The 17,041-nt window shown below is 42.8% G+C and overlaps 1 protein-coding gene across 11 annotated transcripts in view; it reads right to left on the bottom strand.

Moving 5' to 3' along the window:
• Positions 1 to 17,041, bottom strand: part of OTUD7A (OTU deubiquitinase 7A) — a 374,921-nt gene that overhangs the window by 155,266 nt on the left and 202,614 nt on the right. For 8 of the 11 annotated variants that reach the window (XM_065547661.1, XM_045395224.3, XM_073995374.1 and 5 more), the window contains 2 exons: positions 8,893 to 8,987; positions 7,012 to 7,166 (listed from right to left, as the gene is read on the bottom strand). In XM_065547661.1, coding sequence (XP_065403733.1) covers positions 7,012 to 7,162 — 151 coding nt within the window. In that variant the 5' untranslated portion in view covers positions 7,163 to 7,166; positions 8,893 to 8,987. The remainder of the gene's footprint in view (positions 1 to 7,011; positions 7,167 to 8,892; positions 8,988 to 17,041) is intronic. The other 3 variants (XM_065547660.2, XM_073995372.1, XM_073995376.1) reach the window with 1 other exon arrangement.

Below are 17,041 nucleotides of genomic sequence, written 5' to 3'. Positions count from 1 at the left end.
CCTGCCCCCAAGCATGAAGATAAAAGGAAATCTTGAGTTCCCTCAAAGGCATTTCCAGGCACCTAGCCAGCACTGGGAAGTAAACGAGCAACTGAAGCAAGAAGGGAAGAATAACTTGAAACAATAGCCAGGGAAGTTAAAGTCACAGAATAGACCCAAGTTCCCTATAGAGAATAAAGGTAACATTTTAACACAAGTCCTTGAGTTGATTTTCCGAAACCAGGACCCTCACCAAATGAAAAGTGCTATCTGCTGGCATGCAGACCTCAGACAGGGGAAACTGAGGACTGAGCTTGGACCACCATTCTTTGTTCTAAAATTCTTCCTGATGGGCCTAGAGGAGGTCATGCCCACAGACCAGAGCTAACATTCTTTTCTGCTGATCACAAATTTGCAGACAAAGCTTCATCTCCTTAACCCATTGTAAATCAGAAAATCCTCGAATCCACCTATGACCTGTGCCCTTCGCCCCACATCTGGTTCAAGATGGCCTGTCTTTCTAGGTCAAACCAATGTACAGCCTCCATGTATTGATTTATGTCTTTGCCTGTAACTTCTGCCCCCGCCTTTATTTTATTATTATTATTATTATTATTATTTTTTGAGACAGAGTCTCACTCTGTTGCCAGGCTGGAGTGCAATGGCACAATCTCGGCTCACTGCAAACTATGCCTCCTGTGTTTAAGCAATTTTCGTACCTCAGCCTCCTGAGTAGCTGGGATTACAGGCGCCCACCACCACACCCAGCTAATTTTTGTATTTGTAGTAGAGACGGAGTTTTACCAGGTTAGCCGTGCTGGTCTCGAACTCCTGACCTTAGGTGATCTGCCCGCCTAGGCCTCCCAAAGTGCTGGGATTACAGGCGTGAGCCACCACGCCCAGACTCTTCCTGCCTGTGAAAATGCTTACCTATATGGCACTGGGGGATTCAGGGCTTCAACACGAGCTGCCCAATTCTCCTGGCTCACTGCCCTGCAATAAATGTCTCACTTTCTCTTACTGCAAGCTTGACGTCAGTTTCTGGCTTTGCTGTGCCAGAGCGCCAGACCCAAGTTTGATCTGGTAACACAGGAAGCAGGTGAACAGGCAAGGCCACCCTCTTCTGTCTGGAGGCAGGTCGGTGTTCACTTGCCTCAGTTTACCAAGGTTGTGATCAGCCTCTGCTCCTCCTCTCTTATTGGCCTCCCTCTGCTGTGCTGTGATTCCCATCATTGCGGTGTTTTTTAACTTTTCATTTTGAAATAAATAAAAGTACAAGAAGTTACAAATGAGGACCATGTACCTTCCACTCAGCTTCTGCCACCATGAGGATTTATTTCCCTTTAGACATCTCCCCTCTAAATTCCCACATTACTGACATCCTCCCAATACAGATCATTCTGAGGACTTACAACAAAAATACTTCATTCTTTGAAATATTGACTTTAGAGAAATCTTCACCCAAATGACTCTGACACCTCAATCCATCACACACAATGGAACCACAGTCCTCTTACCTGTGAAAGCCGAGGGCAGGACCCAGCCGTGGGTGAGGTGAGTGAGCGCTCAGCACTGCCACCCTCTCTCCCACTGGGGTGCGGCCGGGACCCCTGGACAGCGTGCAGGCAGCAGCGACGGGGCTCAGGAAGGTAGATCACAGTTGGAAGTGCCAATGCAGAAAGGAGACCGCAGTTGGAAGTGCCACAGAGCTGGAGGTGAGCGAGACACTTCCCCACCTCCAGTCTCCCCAGTGTGGACTCAGTGCACCTCCTAATCCAGAGCGGGCACTAATTCCAGGAAGAGCCACCAACTCGGTACAGAAGCAGGAAAGGGGTCTCTACTTTCTGAGAAAGTCTGGAAATCTCTAATTTATCCTCTTTTCTTTTTCTAAAAGTTTTTCTTCTCTGTGCCCCAGACCTCAAGAAATTCTGTGGCCCTAGTGAGAAATGGCAGATAATTAAAGTCATCAGGCCAGGCAAACTTCCTTTCCAACGAGAGGGTCTGCGGTCCCCAGAAGGTGGGGACAACCTTCACGCTTTTTCTCTTTGGCTTCTGGCTGCTTGGCTCTGACATGTTTCAGTCACGTGCACCCGAGAGTAGGGTAAATCAAGCCTCAACCACCCAAGCTGGCTGGAGGGTTGAAAAGGTAGAGCCCAGGGACCCAGACACGACTGAGCAGGTTACAGTGAGGAAAGGCTTTGGGGGAGCAACCCCTGACAGTTGCTCATCAACCCTTGGGCTTACCCTTGAGCTCTGCATGTGTGGATCTGACCCTACACAGATGACACAGACTTCGAGTGCTGAAATACGGGATAGACTACCACCGGAGTCCCAGGCTGGCCACTAGGTGGCACTTGTGTGAGATAGATCCACATCTCAAAGACTTTCACAGCAACCACAATCCGCACAAGTCTTGCAGGAACTAGGAATTTGTGGTCTGAACCCATTTGGAGTGATTATCTTCTAAAATAAAGTTAATAACATTCACTGTAAGATTTTAACGATAACCAGAATCTCAAAACATAGTATTTAAAATGTCTAGGATACAATTCAGCATACTGAAAGCATACTCAGCATACAGAAACCGAACAGCTACTCTGAGATGAAACAGATACTGGAATTATTTGACAAAGATTTTCAAGCAGTTGTTAAAAATATTGTACAAGTAAAGAAGGGTACTCTTAAAAAATACAGAAAGTTTTGCAAATAGAAGATACGAAGAAGAACTAAGTGGAAATCTTAGAAATGAAAAAAGTCAACTACTAAAATAGAAAACCCACTGGATGGGCTCACTAACAGAAGATGATGGAGGAAGTAGTTAGTAAATTTATAAACAAATTAATAGAAATGATTGAATCTGAACAACAGACAAAGTTGAAAAACTTGAACAGAACCATAGAGATGTTAGGTAACAACAAAAGGTCTGAGCGTCCTATCATCTGAGTCCCAGAAGCAAAGAAAAAAACGGTAGAACATAGAAACATGGAAAGAAATAGCTGAAAGTCTGGTTTACCACTGGAAGACAATCAGTTTAATCTAGTATAGCAACAGTTTAAAGCAAAAAACCCATTTGATCTTCATTTTAAAAATTCAATATCTATTTATTAGAAAACTCTCAGCAAACTTGGAATAGAAAGAAATTTTCTTCACCTGATAAAGACCATCTACTAAAAGCTATAGCCAACATTCTACTTCACGGTGAAATACTGCTTTTTCTCAGAGATTAAGAACATCACAAGGATCTTCTTTTTTAACACCGCTGTTTAACCTTTTGAATAGTCCTCGTCAGTGAAACAAGACAAGAAAACCAGAAAGGCCTAAAGACTGGAAAGGAAGAAATAAAACTGTCTTTACTCAGAGACAATATGATCACCTATGTAGAAAATCCCAAGGAGAACACACACACACACACACACACACACACACACACAACCTTCCTAGAACAAACTGAGTTTAGCTTTAGCAAGATTGTAGGATACAAGATCACCACACAAAAATCAATTATATTTTTGTATATTACCAATGAACAAGTAGAAACTGAAATAAAAAATATGTACAATAGCTTACAACCCCACCCCCCGATATACATAAAACAAAACATGTACAGGATCTATATGCCAAAAGCCATAAAATGTTGATGAAAGAACTTAATGGAGGCCCAAGTACACGGAAATTATAGCATTCCTTCATGGACTGAAAGACACAACATAGGATTGAGTTGTAGATTTACTAAAATTGTAGTCAAAATCTCAGCAAAACAGTTTATAGATAGAGTAGATAGAGGTAAGTGGATCCTAAAGTTCACACAGAAAGGCAAAAAAAAAAAATAGCTGAAACACTTTTGAAAAAGAATAAATTTAGAAAAATCACACTATCTGATTTTAAGACTCATTACAGAGCTATAGAAATCAATATGGCACAGTGTTGATAGAAGAACGGACATAATGATTAATGGAACAGAACCACTGTCCAGAAATATATTTCTTACAAATACCCTCAGTTGGCTTTTTGTGAAATCTGTAAAGGCAATTCAATTTCAATGAAAGAAGGAGGATATTTTCAATAAATGATGTTGAAACAATTGGTTATCTGTATGCATAAAACTGAATCTGGACCTAAATCTCACATATTATATATACAAAAACCAACTCAAATGGGTCGTAGATCTAAATGTAAAACATGAAAGTATAAAACTTTTAAAAGCCCAACTTTGAGAAAATCTTCATGATCTGGAGTTATGCAAAATTTCTCAGATATGTCACGCAATGCAAGATCCATACCAGAAAAACGTCAGTTGGACTGCATCAGAATTTAAAACTGTGCTCTGTAAAAGGCCCTGTTAAGAGACTGAAAAGTCAAGCACAGATTGGGAGAAGATAGTTGCAAATCACATATCTGAACAAAGGATTTATATTCAGAATATGTAAAGAACTCTTAAAACTCAAGTAAACAACTCAATTTAGACATAGGCAAAAAGCTTGAACGGACATTTCATGAAAGAGAATAAAAAGATGGATGATAAATAGCATGAAAATTTTCAATGTCATTAGTTATTAGGAAAATGAAATTTAAAACCATGAAGAAATACCATTACACAGCTATCAAATGGTTAAAACGAAAAAACAAAAAAGGAAGAAATTCCAAGTGTTGACAAGGATGTGGGGCAGCTGGAGCTCTCAGACATTGCTGGTGGGAATGCAAAATGGTGCAGCACTCTGGAAAACAGGTTGGCAGTTTCTTACAAGGTTAATATGTATTTAGCCTAGAAAAATTAAAACTAGGCCGGGCACGGTGGTTCACACCTACAATCCCAGCACTTTGGGAGGCTGAGACAGGCGGATCACGAGGTTAGGAGTTCAAGACCAGCCTGGCCAATATGGTGAAACCCCGGCTCTACTAAAAATACAAACATTAGCTGGGCATGGTGGTCCACGGCTGTAATCCCAGCTACTCAGGAGGCTGAGGCAGGAGAATTGCTTGAACTGGGACCTGGGAGGCGGAGGTTGCAATGAGCTGAGACGGCGCCATTGCACTCCAGCCTAGGCTACAGAGCGAGACTGCGTGTCACCAAAAAAAAAAAAAAAAAAAAAAAGAAAAATTAAAACCATATTCACAAAATCCTGTTCTTAAATGTTTCTAGAAGCTCTAGTCATAACTGCCAAAAATGGATAACAACTGAAATGCCCCTGGACAGATGAGTGGATAAATATATTGTGGTGTACCTACAGAATGGAATACTACTCAGCAACAAAAAGGAACCGGCCACTGACACATGACTTGATGAGTCTCGAAATAATCCCACTGCATGAAAAGGAGCCAGTTTCAAAGATTAGGCTCTGTAGGACATTTATCTGACATTCTTGCAAAGAGACAAAACTAGCGATAGAAAAGAGAGCACAGGTTGCCAATGGTTGGAGTAGGGGAGGGTCTGATTATAAAAGATATCAGGACAGAGAATCTGGAGGTGATGAAGTGCTTCTGTGTCCTGAAAGTGGTAGTAATAACACAAATCCATATATGTGTTAAAGTTCATAGAACTAGACACAAAAAACTTAATTTTTCTGTATCTTAATGTGAAGAATATAAGTAAAAAAAATAAAGAAAAGAGATGACATCTCTTGCTTCCTATTTAAGACTGTCTAGACATTAATACTGATTTTAGTACTAATTCCAATAATGGCCACCACAAGCATGTTCTTATGAAAATACTTTTTTGAGCATCTGTTACATGCTGCTTCTTTACCACACATTTTATATCACAACTTCTAATATTCACAGTCACCTCGTAAGGTGGGTTAAGTTCAACGTAGAAAAATCTGAGGGTAAGGGAAGTAAAATAATTTGTCCTATATCTCATAGATGATAAGTGGCTGAATCTAAACTCGAACTCAGATTTCACTGCCGACCTTATTCCAAGCCTGTTTCTCCACTCTGCTGCCCACTTAACAAAAATAATGGAAACTGACAGGGAGACATTATATCATATAAATTAGCAGGAAGGGAGAATCATATTGTGATTTCCATAGATCGCAAAAACTCTAAGCATATTTTATTCTAAACTTGGAGTTGGTTTGAAATTCTAAGAGGTTGGGGAAAATTTAAAAACTATGTTTTTGCCATTGCCATTTTCTGATAACCCTCCAGTAGGTGGTTCTTAATTTTCAATACGATGGAATAGTTCTCTCCACTTCTGCAAATGTACAATAATTCTTATTTTCCCTAAGTAACTTCAAGAATCATTGTGACTTACAATTCTTGACCAAGTATTTACTAACTCCACAAATTGCAGTTTATACATTTGAAGTAAAGAGTAAACATTACAAAGTTCTGTCGTCTCACACAGCTGACTGTCCTGAGAAGTTGTGACTGGTCCTTCCTACCAGTGGCATACCACTGCCACCATCCAAAAAAAAAAAAAAAAAGGTAAATCCATTTTAGTGACACAGAATCTAAGCTTTCATTTTACTTCACTATGGTTGTAGCTGAATAAATATCTGAAAACATCACACATACGAAGGGTGCACATTTCTCACACAGCAAATGATATCTATGTGAAAAGCTGGAGGATGAAGGCTGTCTTCCTGTTTGTGAATTACTCCCAGTGACTTTACTGGATAGTAGGTGCTTTTTCCACCAAAAACCCTGGCCTAGAGTACTTTCGTCTCAGCTAACACAGAGATATGAAACTAAGGCCTCCCATAAAAGTATTTTCTTGAATGTTTTGTATTTCTGCTCCATTGAATATATTTTCTTAAATATAATAATCATTGATAAATTTTGACTCAACATCAGTAAGATGTGACACAAGGCAAAGCCCAATTAGTGCTTCACGGCAACTTTACTGTCAAGAGTTGGGTGATATATTTCATAAGCCAAATAAAAATAACAAAAATAATTTTATCACCAACACTTTCACTTTTGAGAGTCCAAATACTGTCCAAGTACCACTGTTATCAGGTATTGGAAATCTTCTTATTTGGAAGGTGGTTATGCCCACAATGGTGGTGTGGGGGGACAAGGACGTGGGCTTACCTTCCAGCAGGTCTCTGGCCAGACCAGGTTCTGCCCCTGTGGACCGAACAAAGTCTGACAGGACTGCGTCCATATCAAGAGTCATAGGATCATGTAGAAGTGCTGCCCAACACTCAGCCGAGGTGGGGTTTGGAAGCACACTAGAAACCATCCATCTGCAGGAAAGAAGAGAAAAGGCATTTTACCACGTGACGGAAATGGAGCTCCAAGTGACAACTACATGCAGGGACCTGAGGGAGAGAACAGGAGCCATTTCCACCTGCTGTCATATTTTTCTGAACTGGTTTGGTCCAACTGCCTGATTCTTCATGCAAGACGTTATATTATATAATTTGAACTAAAATGTCATCCCTCTGTACATGCCATGTGAGAGAAGGGGTACTATGAGCCAAATGTTTGTGTTTCCTCCTCAAATTCATATGTTGATATCTCATCTCCAAGGTGATGGAGACGGTGCTATCTAAGAAGCAGGAAATGGGCCCTCACTAGACACGAAATCCGCTGGTTCCCCGATCTCAGACTTCCCAGCCTTTAGTAATGTGTGGAATACGTTTCTATTGTTCATAAGCCTCCCAAGCTATTGTATTTTGACATAGCAGCCCAGATAGACTAAGGCAAGGGGTCATCACTATTTCCTATTTCCAGTGCTCCTGACCTTACATTTTATTAATTCTAATAACTGATGGGGAAAAAAGACTAGATTATTTTAGAATTTCAAACACCTAAGTATACCTAGAAAAATTCAATTGGAGTTGCTAGATTTCTAATCCTCTTCCGAACTGTATAGACTTGTAATACTTTCACAATGTGATGAATGTTACCCACTCTATTCCAATTACGCCTTTACCAGTGTGCCATCCTACCCCTTCAGCCCTCACCCCTTACTTGGCTAGTAGAAAAGACTCCAGGTTAATCCACAGTTGACTGAAATACCACACTTGCTGAAGATGGCTACTAAACTATCTGCCATCTCTCTAAGAGCTGCCATCAATCCAACAACATTCTGAAGAATGTCAGATTTCCCAGGCAGTATGATCCCAGCCAGAGAAAGAGAACGGATGTGCAGCAGCTTGACCCGGGCTGACTGCAGCAGCTGATTGCTGGGGAAAAGCAACTGTCACATTGCAAGTGAGACAGACTTACACGAGTCAGAGGTGCTGGGGTCCCCAGTGGGTGCTCAGTCTTTGCTGATGGAATACAAATGCATCCTTGTGTTTGTGTAGATAAAACGTCCGCAAGTTATGGACCACGGGCCACCTGTGGTATGCCACCCGTTTTTGTAAATGAAATTTTATGGGAAGACAGCCATACCCACTCATTTGCATATTGCCTGTGGCTGCTTTTGCACCCAGCTGAGTTGAGGAGTTAAAACAGAGACCCTGAGGCCCACAAAACTGAAAAGATTTACTGCCTGGAACTTTACGGAAAAAGTCTGCAGACTCCATTACAGGCAATGGAGAATTTTATGCTAGTAAGCATGTAATTAATTTTACAGATTGTGGGGGTGAGTTTGAATCCCATACTATTGATGACTGTCCTCTGTTCTTTCTTTCACAGTAACCCACTGGGATGGGTGCCGCTTGCTGGGGTAGGTCCTGTGTCAGTGGCCCATGCTTTAGAGCCAGGCACATAGCCTGATGTGACCCTGGCCCTGCCCTTGTCCAGCTGTGACATGGGCTTCATTTCTCTGAGCACTCCTGTTTTTCTGTAGGAATGCAGGAAATGAGCTCACCTAATGTGCAAGACCCTGAGGACTGAGGGTCTCAGGCAGGGAGGTCCATACCCTCAGGGACATTCATTGTGACCACCCCATCTTGCACACAGCTCCTACTGGGTATAATTTTTAGTTGATGAGGCTAGAAAATAAGAAAATTATTTGACCTGATGTATATGGTACCAATTAGGAAATTGATTTCTTCCTTCTCTCCATGCACCGGGGCTTCGGCCGGGAGAGTCTCTTCTTTTGTCACTGCCACCTGGGGGACAGATCAGAAAACAAGAGCATGTGATCTCCTTACCCTCAGACTGAGGCCGAAGGCTTGGCTTTTTGTCACAGGAGGCTGGATCTTGGCCTTGGCCAATCGCCTGAGGCATGTACTCTGTCTTCCTGGGCCCTACAGGTCACTGCTCACCAGCTGACCACCATCTCCCATGCCTGGGCCTGGCCAGGGGCTGTCTCAGCTTCCCTCGTTTTAGCAAGCACTTCTATTTCAGTGAGGATCACTTGCACAGCACAGAGCTGTATTTTTCTTTTTTGTTTGTTTGTTTTTGAGACGGAGTCTTGCTCTGTCTGTCGCAGGGGCTGGAGTGCAGTGGCGCGATCTCGGCTCACTGCAAGTTCCACCTCCCGGGTTCACGCCATTCTCCTGCCTCAGCCTCCCGAGTAGCTGGGACTACAGGCGCCTGTCACCACGCCCGGCTAGTTTTTGGTATCTTTAGTAGAGACAGGGTTTCACCATGTTAGCCAGGTTGGTCTCCATCCCCTGACCTTGTGATCCACCCGCCTTGGCCTCCCAAAGTGCTGGGATTACAGACGTGAGCCACCGCGCCCAGCATACAGAGCTGTTTTAAACTTTATTAGCACATACCACACCAGTACATTCAATCTCAGTTATGTGGTGAAATATACATAATATGAAATTTACCATTTTAACCATTTTTTTTTTTTATTATACTTTAAGTTCTAGGGTACATGTGCATAACGTGCAGGTTTGTTACACATGTATACTTGTGCCATGTTGCTGTGCTGCACCCATCAACTCGTCATTTACATCAGGTATAAATCCTATGCAATCCCTCCCCCCTCCCCCCTCCCCATAATAGGCCCCGGTGTGTGATGTCCCCCTTCCCGAGTCCAAGTGATCTCATTGATCAGCTCCCACCTATGAGTGAGAATATGCGGTGTTTGGTTTTCTGTTCTTGTGATAGTTTGCCATTTTAACCATTTTTAAGTGTAAGGTTCAGTGGCATTAAGTACCTTTACACCGTTGAGCAACCATCACTTCCATCCAACTCTAGAACTTTCTCATCTTCCCAAACTGAAACTCTGTACACATGAAATACTAACTCTGCATTCCTCTCTCCCCACAGGCCCCGGCCACCACCATTCTACTTTCTGTCTCTGTGAATCTGACTACTCTGGGTGCCTTACGTGAATGGGATCATATAGGATTTGTCCTCTGTGGCTCATTTATTCTTCTTAGCATACTGTCCTCAAGGTTGCTGCATGCTGTTGGCATGTGTCAGAATCTTCTTCCTTTTTAAGGTAGACTAATATTCCACTGAATGTATAGATCACATTTTACATATCAGTTGATTCATCTATGGACACTTGGGTTGCCCCACCTTTTGGCGGCAGTGAATTGTGTAATCTCAGCCCATTTATACTTATGCCAGGTTGCTGTACTGTGAACTTCATGAGCTTTTACCAGAATGGCAGTTAAAATTATGTCCCTATCTCCTCCTCTGTATCATGTCCTTAATGCAAACATAGATTAAAGTGTGGACTTAAAATGAATGTTTTGTGTGGTAAGAAGCTACTGTGTTTATCTTGCTTCCAGATTTATTTCTTCTTCTTCTTCTTCTTTTCTTTTTGAGATGGAGTCTCACTCTGTTGCCCAGGCTGGAGTGCAGTGGCACGATCTCGGCTCACTGCAAGCTCTGCCTCCCAAGTTCATGCCATTCTCCGGTCTCAGCCTCCCGAGTAGCCGGGACTACATGCATGCACCACCACACCCAGCTAATTTTTTTTTTTTTTTTGTATCTTTAGTAGAGACAGGGTTTCACCATGTTAGCCAGAATGGTCTTGATCTCCTGACCTCGTGATCTGCCCACCTTGGCCTCCCAGAGTGCTGGGATTACAGGTGGGAGCCACCGCACCTGGCCTTCCAGATGTATTTGTTAAATTTCACACTGCCACCATCACCACATCCTCACATTCATGTCCCACGATGATATGGGAGGGGCTGGGCTGGTGGGGACACTGGCCCCCAGTTACCTGGGCCATCCTCCCAAGCATGCACGGTGCCTCTCAACCTACCCTGTGTGGTCTAAAGCACTCACTCAGCCGCTTCGAACAGCCTGAGGCTCTGGGTGGCCGTGCCCTGGCCCTGCATTCCTGCTCTCCTCCATGCATCCTAGCCCTTAGACAGAACGTCTCTGAAGGTCTCATCAGCCACCCTGGGGAGAGTGATGTGTCCCGTCAATGCCTGGTGACTTTGCCTTAGGAGGGGCAGTGCCATGTGGGGAAGAGGGTTGGCCCTGGAATCAGTCCCTGGGGCCAAAATGGTTCACATACTTTGTGTGACCTTAGGCATGTTATATCACCTCTCCGTGCCTCAGTTTCCTCATCAATACAATTAGAATAATAATAGTATCTCACAGTTATTATGAAATTTTAAGGAATTCATGCACAAAATGTACTGGCCCATAGTACATGCTCAACAAACATTAATCATGAGCCACTGAATGAACTCTCAACAGGGACCCTGAGACCACCCTTGCCTTCCCAAGTCTCCACTGAGCAAGAAAACTGCTGCCACCAGCTTGCTGAAGGCAGGAATAAGGGGCCTACCTCTAGCGCCCTGGCTTAGAATCACAGAGGGTTAAACTGGTGGGGGCTCCTGCCTTCAATTCCGTCTTCCTTCCCGTATCCAAGGTTGCAGTGTTCATTTCTCACTTAAGCAACCTTCATGGAGCTGCTAATCTGTTCCGGCCATGACTGCAGGGACTGTGTGGGAACTATGAGCCCCCTGAGCCGCCCCAGGAGCTCCCCAGTAAGCAGAGAGATACAGACACACACACACACAGGTCTCAAAGACCAACTGCTGGATTTGGAAGACACTTAGTGGAGGAACTGGTCCAACCAGAGAGAGCAAAATTGCAAGACAGAGGTGTAGCATGATAAAGACCCAAACTGCCTCAGGATACATTTTTCATTAACTTCTGTTTTGGCCAGGTATGGTGGCTTACACTTGTAATCCCAGCACTTTGGGAGGCCGAGGCTGGTGGATCACCTGAGGTCTGGAGTTTGAGGGCAGTCTGGCCAACATGGTGAAACCCTGTCTCTACAAATTAAAAAAAAAAAAAAAAAAAAAAAAAAAAAGCCAGGTGTGGTGGCAGGTGCCTATAATCTCAGCTACTTGGGAGGCTGAGGTAGGAGAATCGCTTGAACCCGAGAGGCAGAGGTTACAGTGAGCTGAGATCGCGCCATTGCACTCCAGCCTGGGCAACAAGAGTGAAATTCCATCTCCAACAAATAAACAAACAAACAAACAAACAAATTTCTGTTTCAGTGAAGCTCAAATAAAACATTGCTATATTATATTTGTCTGTAGACATCATAACTGGACACTGAAAGGCAATAAAATGAGTAGATGGAGAATGAACACTGGGAGATGGTGGCAGAGGCTTGTGGTCTGAACCCTGGGGACAGGTACCGGAAGACTATGGGTGAATGAATGCCTGGAGGTTACTCTTCACTCCTAGGGCAGCGAGCAGGGTAGTGAATGCCTTTAAAATCTCTCTCAACAGAGGGCCAGCTGCCTGAGAGCTGGGATCTACTTCATCCTCCTTTCTATCCTCCTGGTCACAGTGCCTGGCACACACCAGGGCCAAAACTAAGGTGAGGCGAGGCGGCACCTGCCACTGCTGCAGAATCTAAGGGGATGCAAAAACACTCAGGAATCAACATAAACAACATTTTAGTGCTACATTTGCAAAAGAAAAATGTAGTGCAAAAATATCCTTGATGAACAAAATATCAGCCTTTTAAATGAAGGCAAGGTCAGCACGACTATTCTTCCTTTACCCCTGGCTCCACAGGGTTGCCGGGCCCCGGCATGAGCTCAGAGCTGCTGCTTGGGAGGCAGGTGGTTCGGAGGCAGCCGAGTGAACACCCATCACAGCCAGAGAGACTGACTTCAGAGAGGGCCAGTGAGGGCCACGGGCAGGGGCACGCAAGTGAGTGGGGAGCGGGAGCTTGCTTTCATCAGGTCTGTTTGATGATACAGCACACTGAACACAGGGATAAGGGAACAGAGGGGTGGATGAACAGATCTGGGGTCAAGCGCAGGCTTGGGAGCTGATGGCCTGGCTGGGTGCAAAGCCCCTGCAACCCTGGAAAGGGCACTTCACTTCTTGAAGCCTTGGTTGTCACATCTGAGCAACGAGGGTGAGAAAAACTCTGCCTCTTTAGAATTGCAGTAAGGATACAGTGAGATGAGACGATACTGAAAGAACACACACTATTACTATTATTACCATTGACATAGATTAAAACAATAGGCAAATGTACTGTTCTGGTACTGAGAATCCGCCCTTGACTACCCATACATTTATACATCCCTGTTAAGCGGGTAAATGGTTAAATATGAAAAAAGGTCAGGCATGCGTTCATCCTGTCTGGCCTGGCGAGGAAGCCCACCCTGGTGAGGAGATCAGATGCCTGGGCTTCCCTGGTGAAATGAATTGGCCGTCTCAACTCAGATGTCAACACTCTACGAGCCTGCGTGTGTGGCTCGTCCTCTGCCAGTTGCCATTGTGACCTTGGGCAAGTGTGGTGCACTAGGGGACAAAGGCTTCAGTGGATGCCACGTTAGGGAAACACATCTTCCAGAGCATTTGCATGGGTCAGATGAAAGGTAAGAAAGCCCGGTGTCTTTCAGTGTGGGGGCATGAGTTCTGGGAAGTTTGGCTCTGCCAAACATTCCAATGCACAGAGCACATCATCATTTCCAAAGCTTGGCCACGTATATTACTTATATAACCTCCACAATGCAAGCTAGAGATAAAGATGAGTCTAACAGCAATTTGGACTGTGATGAAGCAATTTCTCCAGGAAATTCAATGTAAAAAGTCCTGGGTGAGGAGAGGGGAGGTGCTTCTTACTGAGGAATAAGAAGAGAGGTTTGGCCAGACAGCGACAGATTGGGCTGTGTGAAAATCAAACAGAAGAGGCTATGGGAAAGTCTGTGGGGCACACTGAAGTTGTTCGCATTGTTGCGGGATCATTTCACTCTTTAGTTTTCCCCTTGGTGAAGCTGATACTCTCAAATGCATTGTGTGGTCGGAACCAAGGAAGGCTCCAGCAGCAACAGCGGGCAGTGCTGGGGCCCACCACGTGCACCTGGGGCTCGGAGAAGGCACACGTGTGGGCACTGAGCCCATTTCACTTGTCTAGCAGGTGCCCTGGGCTGGACACCCAATGGGCTCAATGGGAGGGAGACATGCCTTCTGTTCAGGGGCCATGACTGGGCCTTGTGCTGGCTCTCAGAGCATCTGGTGCCTTTAAAATAAAATATGTGCATAAACCCATGACTGGAAGCAAAACATTTCCTTAGCTGACACTCACTCAACTGTACTGTTTCACAATTTTCTCATAGCATGGAAAGATGGAAGAAAAGTCTCTACTAAAATGTATACCTTTGGGATTAGCAGTAAGTGTAGGATCTACTGGAGTTTTGTCTTACATGCATTGAAATGATATATTCATCAATGACATATCAAATTCTTCAATGGTTCTTAATACGAGTTAAACAGTAGTTTAAATGACAGGAGAAAGTGGGGCACTAGAAATTGTAAATGGCACCTCAACATCCCAGTCTGTCTACTCTTGAGCTTAGACTTTTAGGCTAATAAGGAGAACACAGAATTAAGTGATGGTATATATTTTAAAAATATTTTTCCAATAAATATTTAAATATGCATAAAAGTAGACAGAAAAGTATATTAAAGCCAATGCACCCATCCCTTAGGCATGACAATTATCAACTCTTAGCCAACCATGCTCCTTCTCTATCTCCAACCCTTCCCCTGCTCACATCATTTTGAAGCAAATTCCAGATAACACATTATTTCATCCACAACTACTTCCATCTCTCTCTCTCTAAAAGACCCTTTAAAACATAACCACAGTACCATAATCCCACCTAAAAATTAACAATAATTCTTCATTTAAGAATGAAGAATATCCATTGTGCAAATTTCCAGTGTGCAAATTTCCAATGATATCAAACGTTATAAGTTCACATATTTAGTTTTTCAGTTTGTTGTTCATCTTACTTGAATCAGAATTCAAGTAAGATCTCTTATTGTAATTGGTTGATACGTCTTTTTTAATCTACAGATTTTGCCTCCGTCTTTTTTCCTCTGTTGAAAAATCTGATGTATATATTTTTCTCTAGAGTTTTCTATCATCTGGCTTTTACTGATTGCTCCTCTGGTGCCATGTCATGTGCTCCTCTGTCCTCTCTATTTCATGTAAATCAGCACTGGGATATAAGACTCAATCCGATTCAGGTTCAATTTGGGGCACATTTTGGTGCTGTCTTCTTCCATCAGTAGGCACTGAGTATCTGTCTCTGCCTGCAATGGTAGCAGCCACTGATGATCATTGCCTAGACCCAGCAATTCAAGAGGGGTTGCATATACTGGCAGTACAATTCTTTCATTCATTCTTTATTTATTAGCTGGAATTTTTAAAGGGAAACTTCTACTAATCTACTATTTGGTCACCCAGTGGTAGACATCTAATAGAAAAGGCAAGATGGATGCTTTATTTATGACCTTTTAATTCATCATTTTACTTGGACAAGTTGGCTCACTAGCTTCCTTCAATGGGATCAATTTGTTACTCCTTTTTTTGAAATATTTTGCATTCCTCGATTTAAACATATTTTATGCATTTTGATCTGTCCAGTATAGAGCGGTTGTTGTTTTTATTGATGCTTAAGTTCTGAATCAAGTTCCCTTGACACTAGCGCAGCTGACAGAGTCTTTTCTATATATCTTGGGTGACAAAATGTTTCAGGTCCATTTTCTACATTTACTGTTCCGGATCTAGAATTCGACATTTCTCCAAAGAACTATCAGTCTTCTTTATTGAGAACGGTTTTTCAAGACCACAATCTGGGTGCTTGGTGTACCCATAACTAGTGGTTTAGTCATTGTTTACAGGACTTCTTGGAGAGCTAAGAAATATGTTTAATAAAGACTAAATTTTGAGTTCATTCTAATATTTCCAATTCAAATAGAAGACTTCAGAGTTTTTACTTAACCTAATCTCTTTGACAGATGAACCTCCTTCCCTCACCGAATCCTAGTTCTTAATAAAATCAGGAATGATAGCATATTACACAGTTACTCTTTCCATTTCTCCTGCTCGAATCAAAGCTATTGATTTCTCTGTGCTAAATTTATATCTTGCTATTTTACTAAATTCTTACAATTTATAGCAATTTTCCATAGTTTTTTTAGTATTCCAGATACACAATCATATCAAATGCAAATATAGTTTGTGTTAACTTTTTTTTTTTTTTGAGATGGAGTATCTCTCTATTTCCCAATCCTGCCTGATTTCCTTGATTAATGCATTCAATATAATATTACATATTATGAGAGGTTATGGGCATCTTTGCTTTGCTCCTAACTTTAGTGGGAACAACTTTGGTGTTTCCACACTGAAAAAGATGGTGAGTGTTGGGTCTTGGGCTAAACAAACAAACACATACACACACACACACACACACACACACACACACACACACACAAGTTTTTAAAAATTTAATTTAAAGTTCCAGGATACATGTACAGGATGTGCAGGTTTGCTACATAGGTAAAGGTGTGCCATGGTGGTTTGTTGCACCTATCAACTCATCACCTAGGTATTAAGCCCTGCATGCATTATTTATCCTGATGCTCACCATCCCCCCATCCCCCCAACAGGCCCCAGTGTGTGTTGTTCCCCTCCCTGTGTCCATGTGTTCTCATTGTTCAGCTCTCACTTGTAAGTGAGAACATGTGGTGTTTGGTTTTCTGTTCCTGTGTTAGTTTGCTGAGGATAATGGCTTTCAGTTCCAACTATGTCCCTGCAAAGGACATGATCTCATTCCTTTTTATGGCTGCATAGTATTCCATGGTGTATATTCACATTTTCTTTAAACTTTTAAAAAAATTTTTTCCAAAAGTTATTGGGGTACAGGTGGTGTTTGGTTACAGGAGTAAGTTCTTTAGTGGAGATCTGTGAGATTTT

Source organism: Macaca fascicularis, chromosome 7, assembly GCF_037993035.2.
Source record: "Macaca fascicularis isolate 582-1 chromosome 7, T2T-MFA8v1.1".
Taxonomy (NCBI): domain Eukaryota; kingdom Metazoa; phylum Chordata; class Mammalia; order Primates; family Cercopithecidae; genus Macaca; species Macaca fascicularis.
Note: the sequence above shows the minus strand (reverse complement) of the source record. Positions and strands in the feature narration are given on the sequence as shown.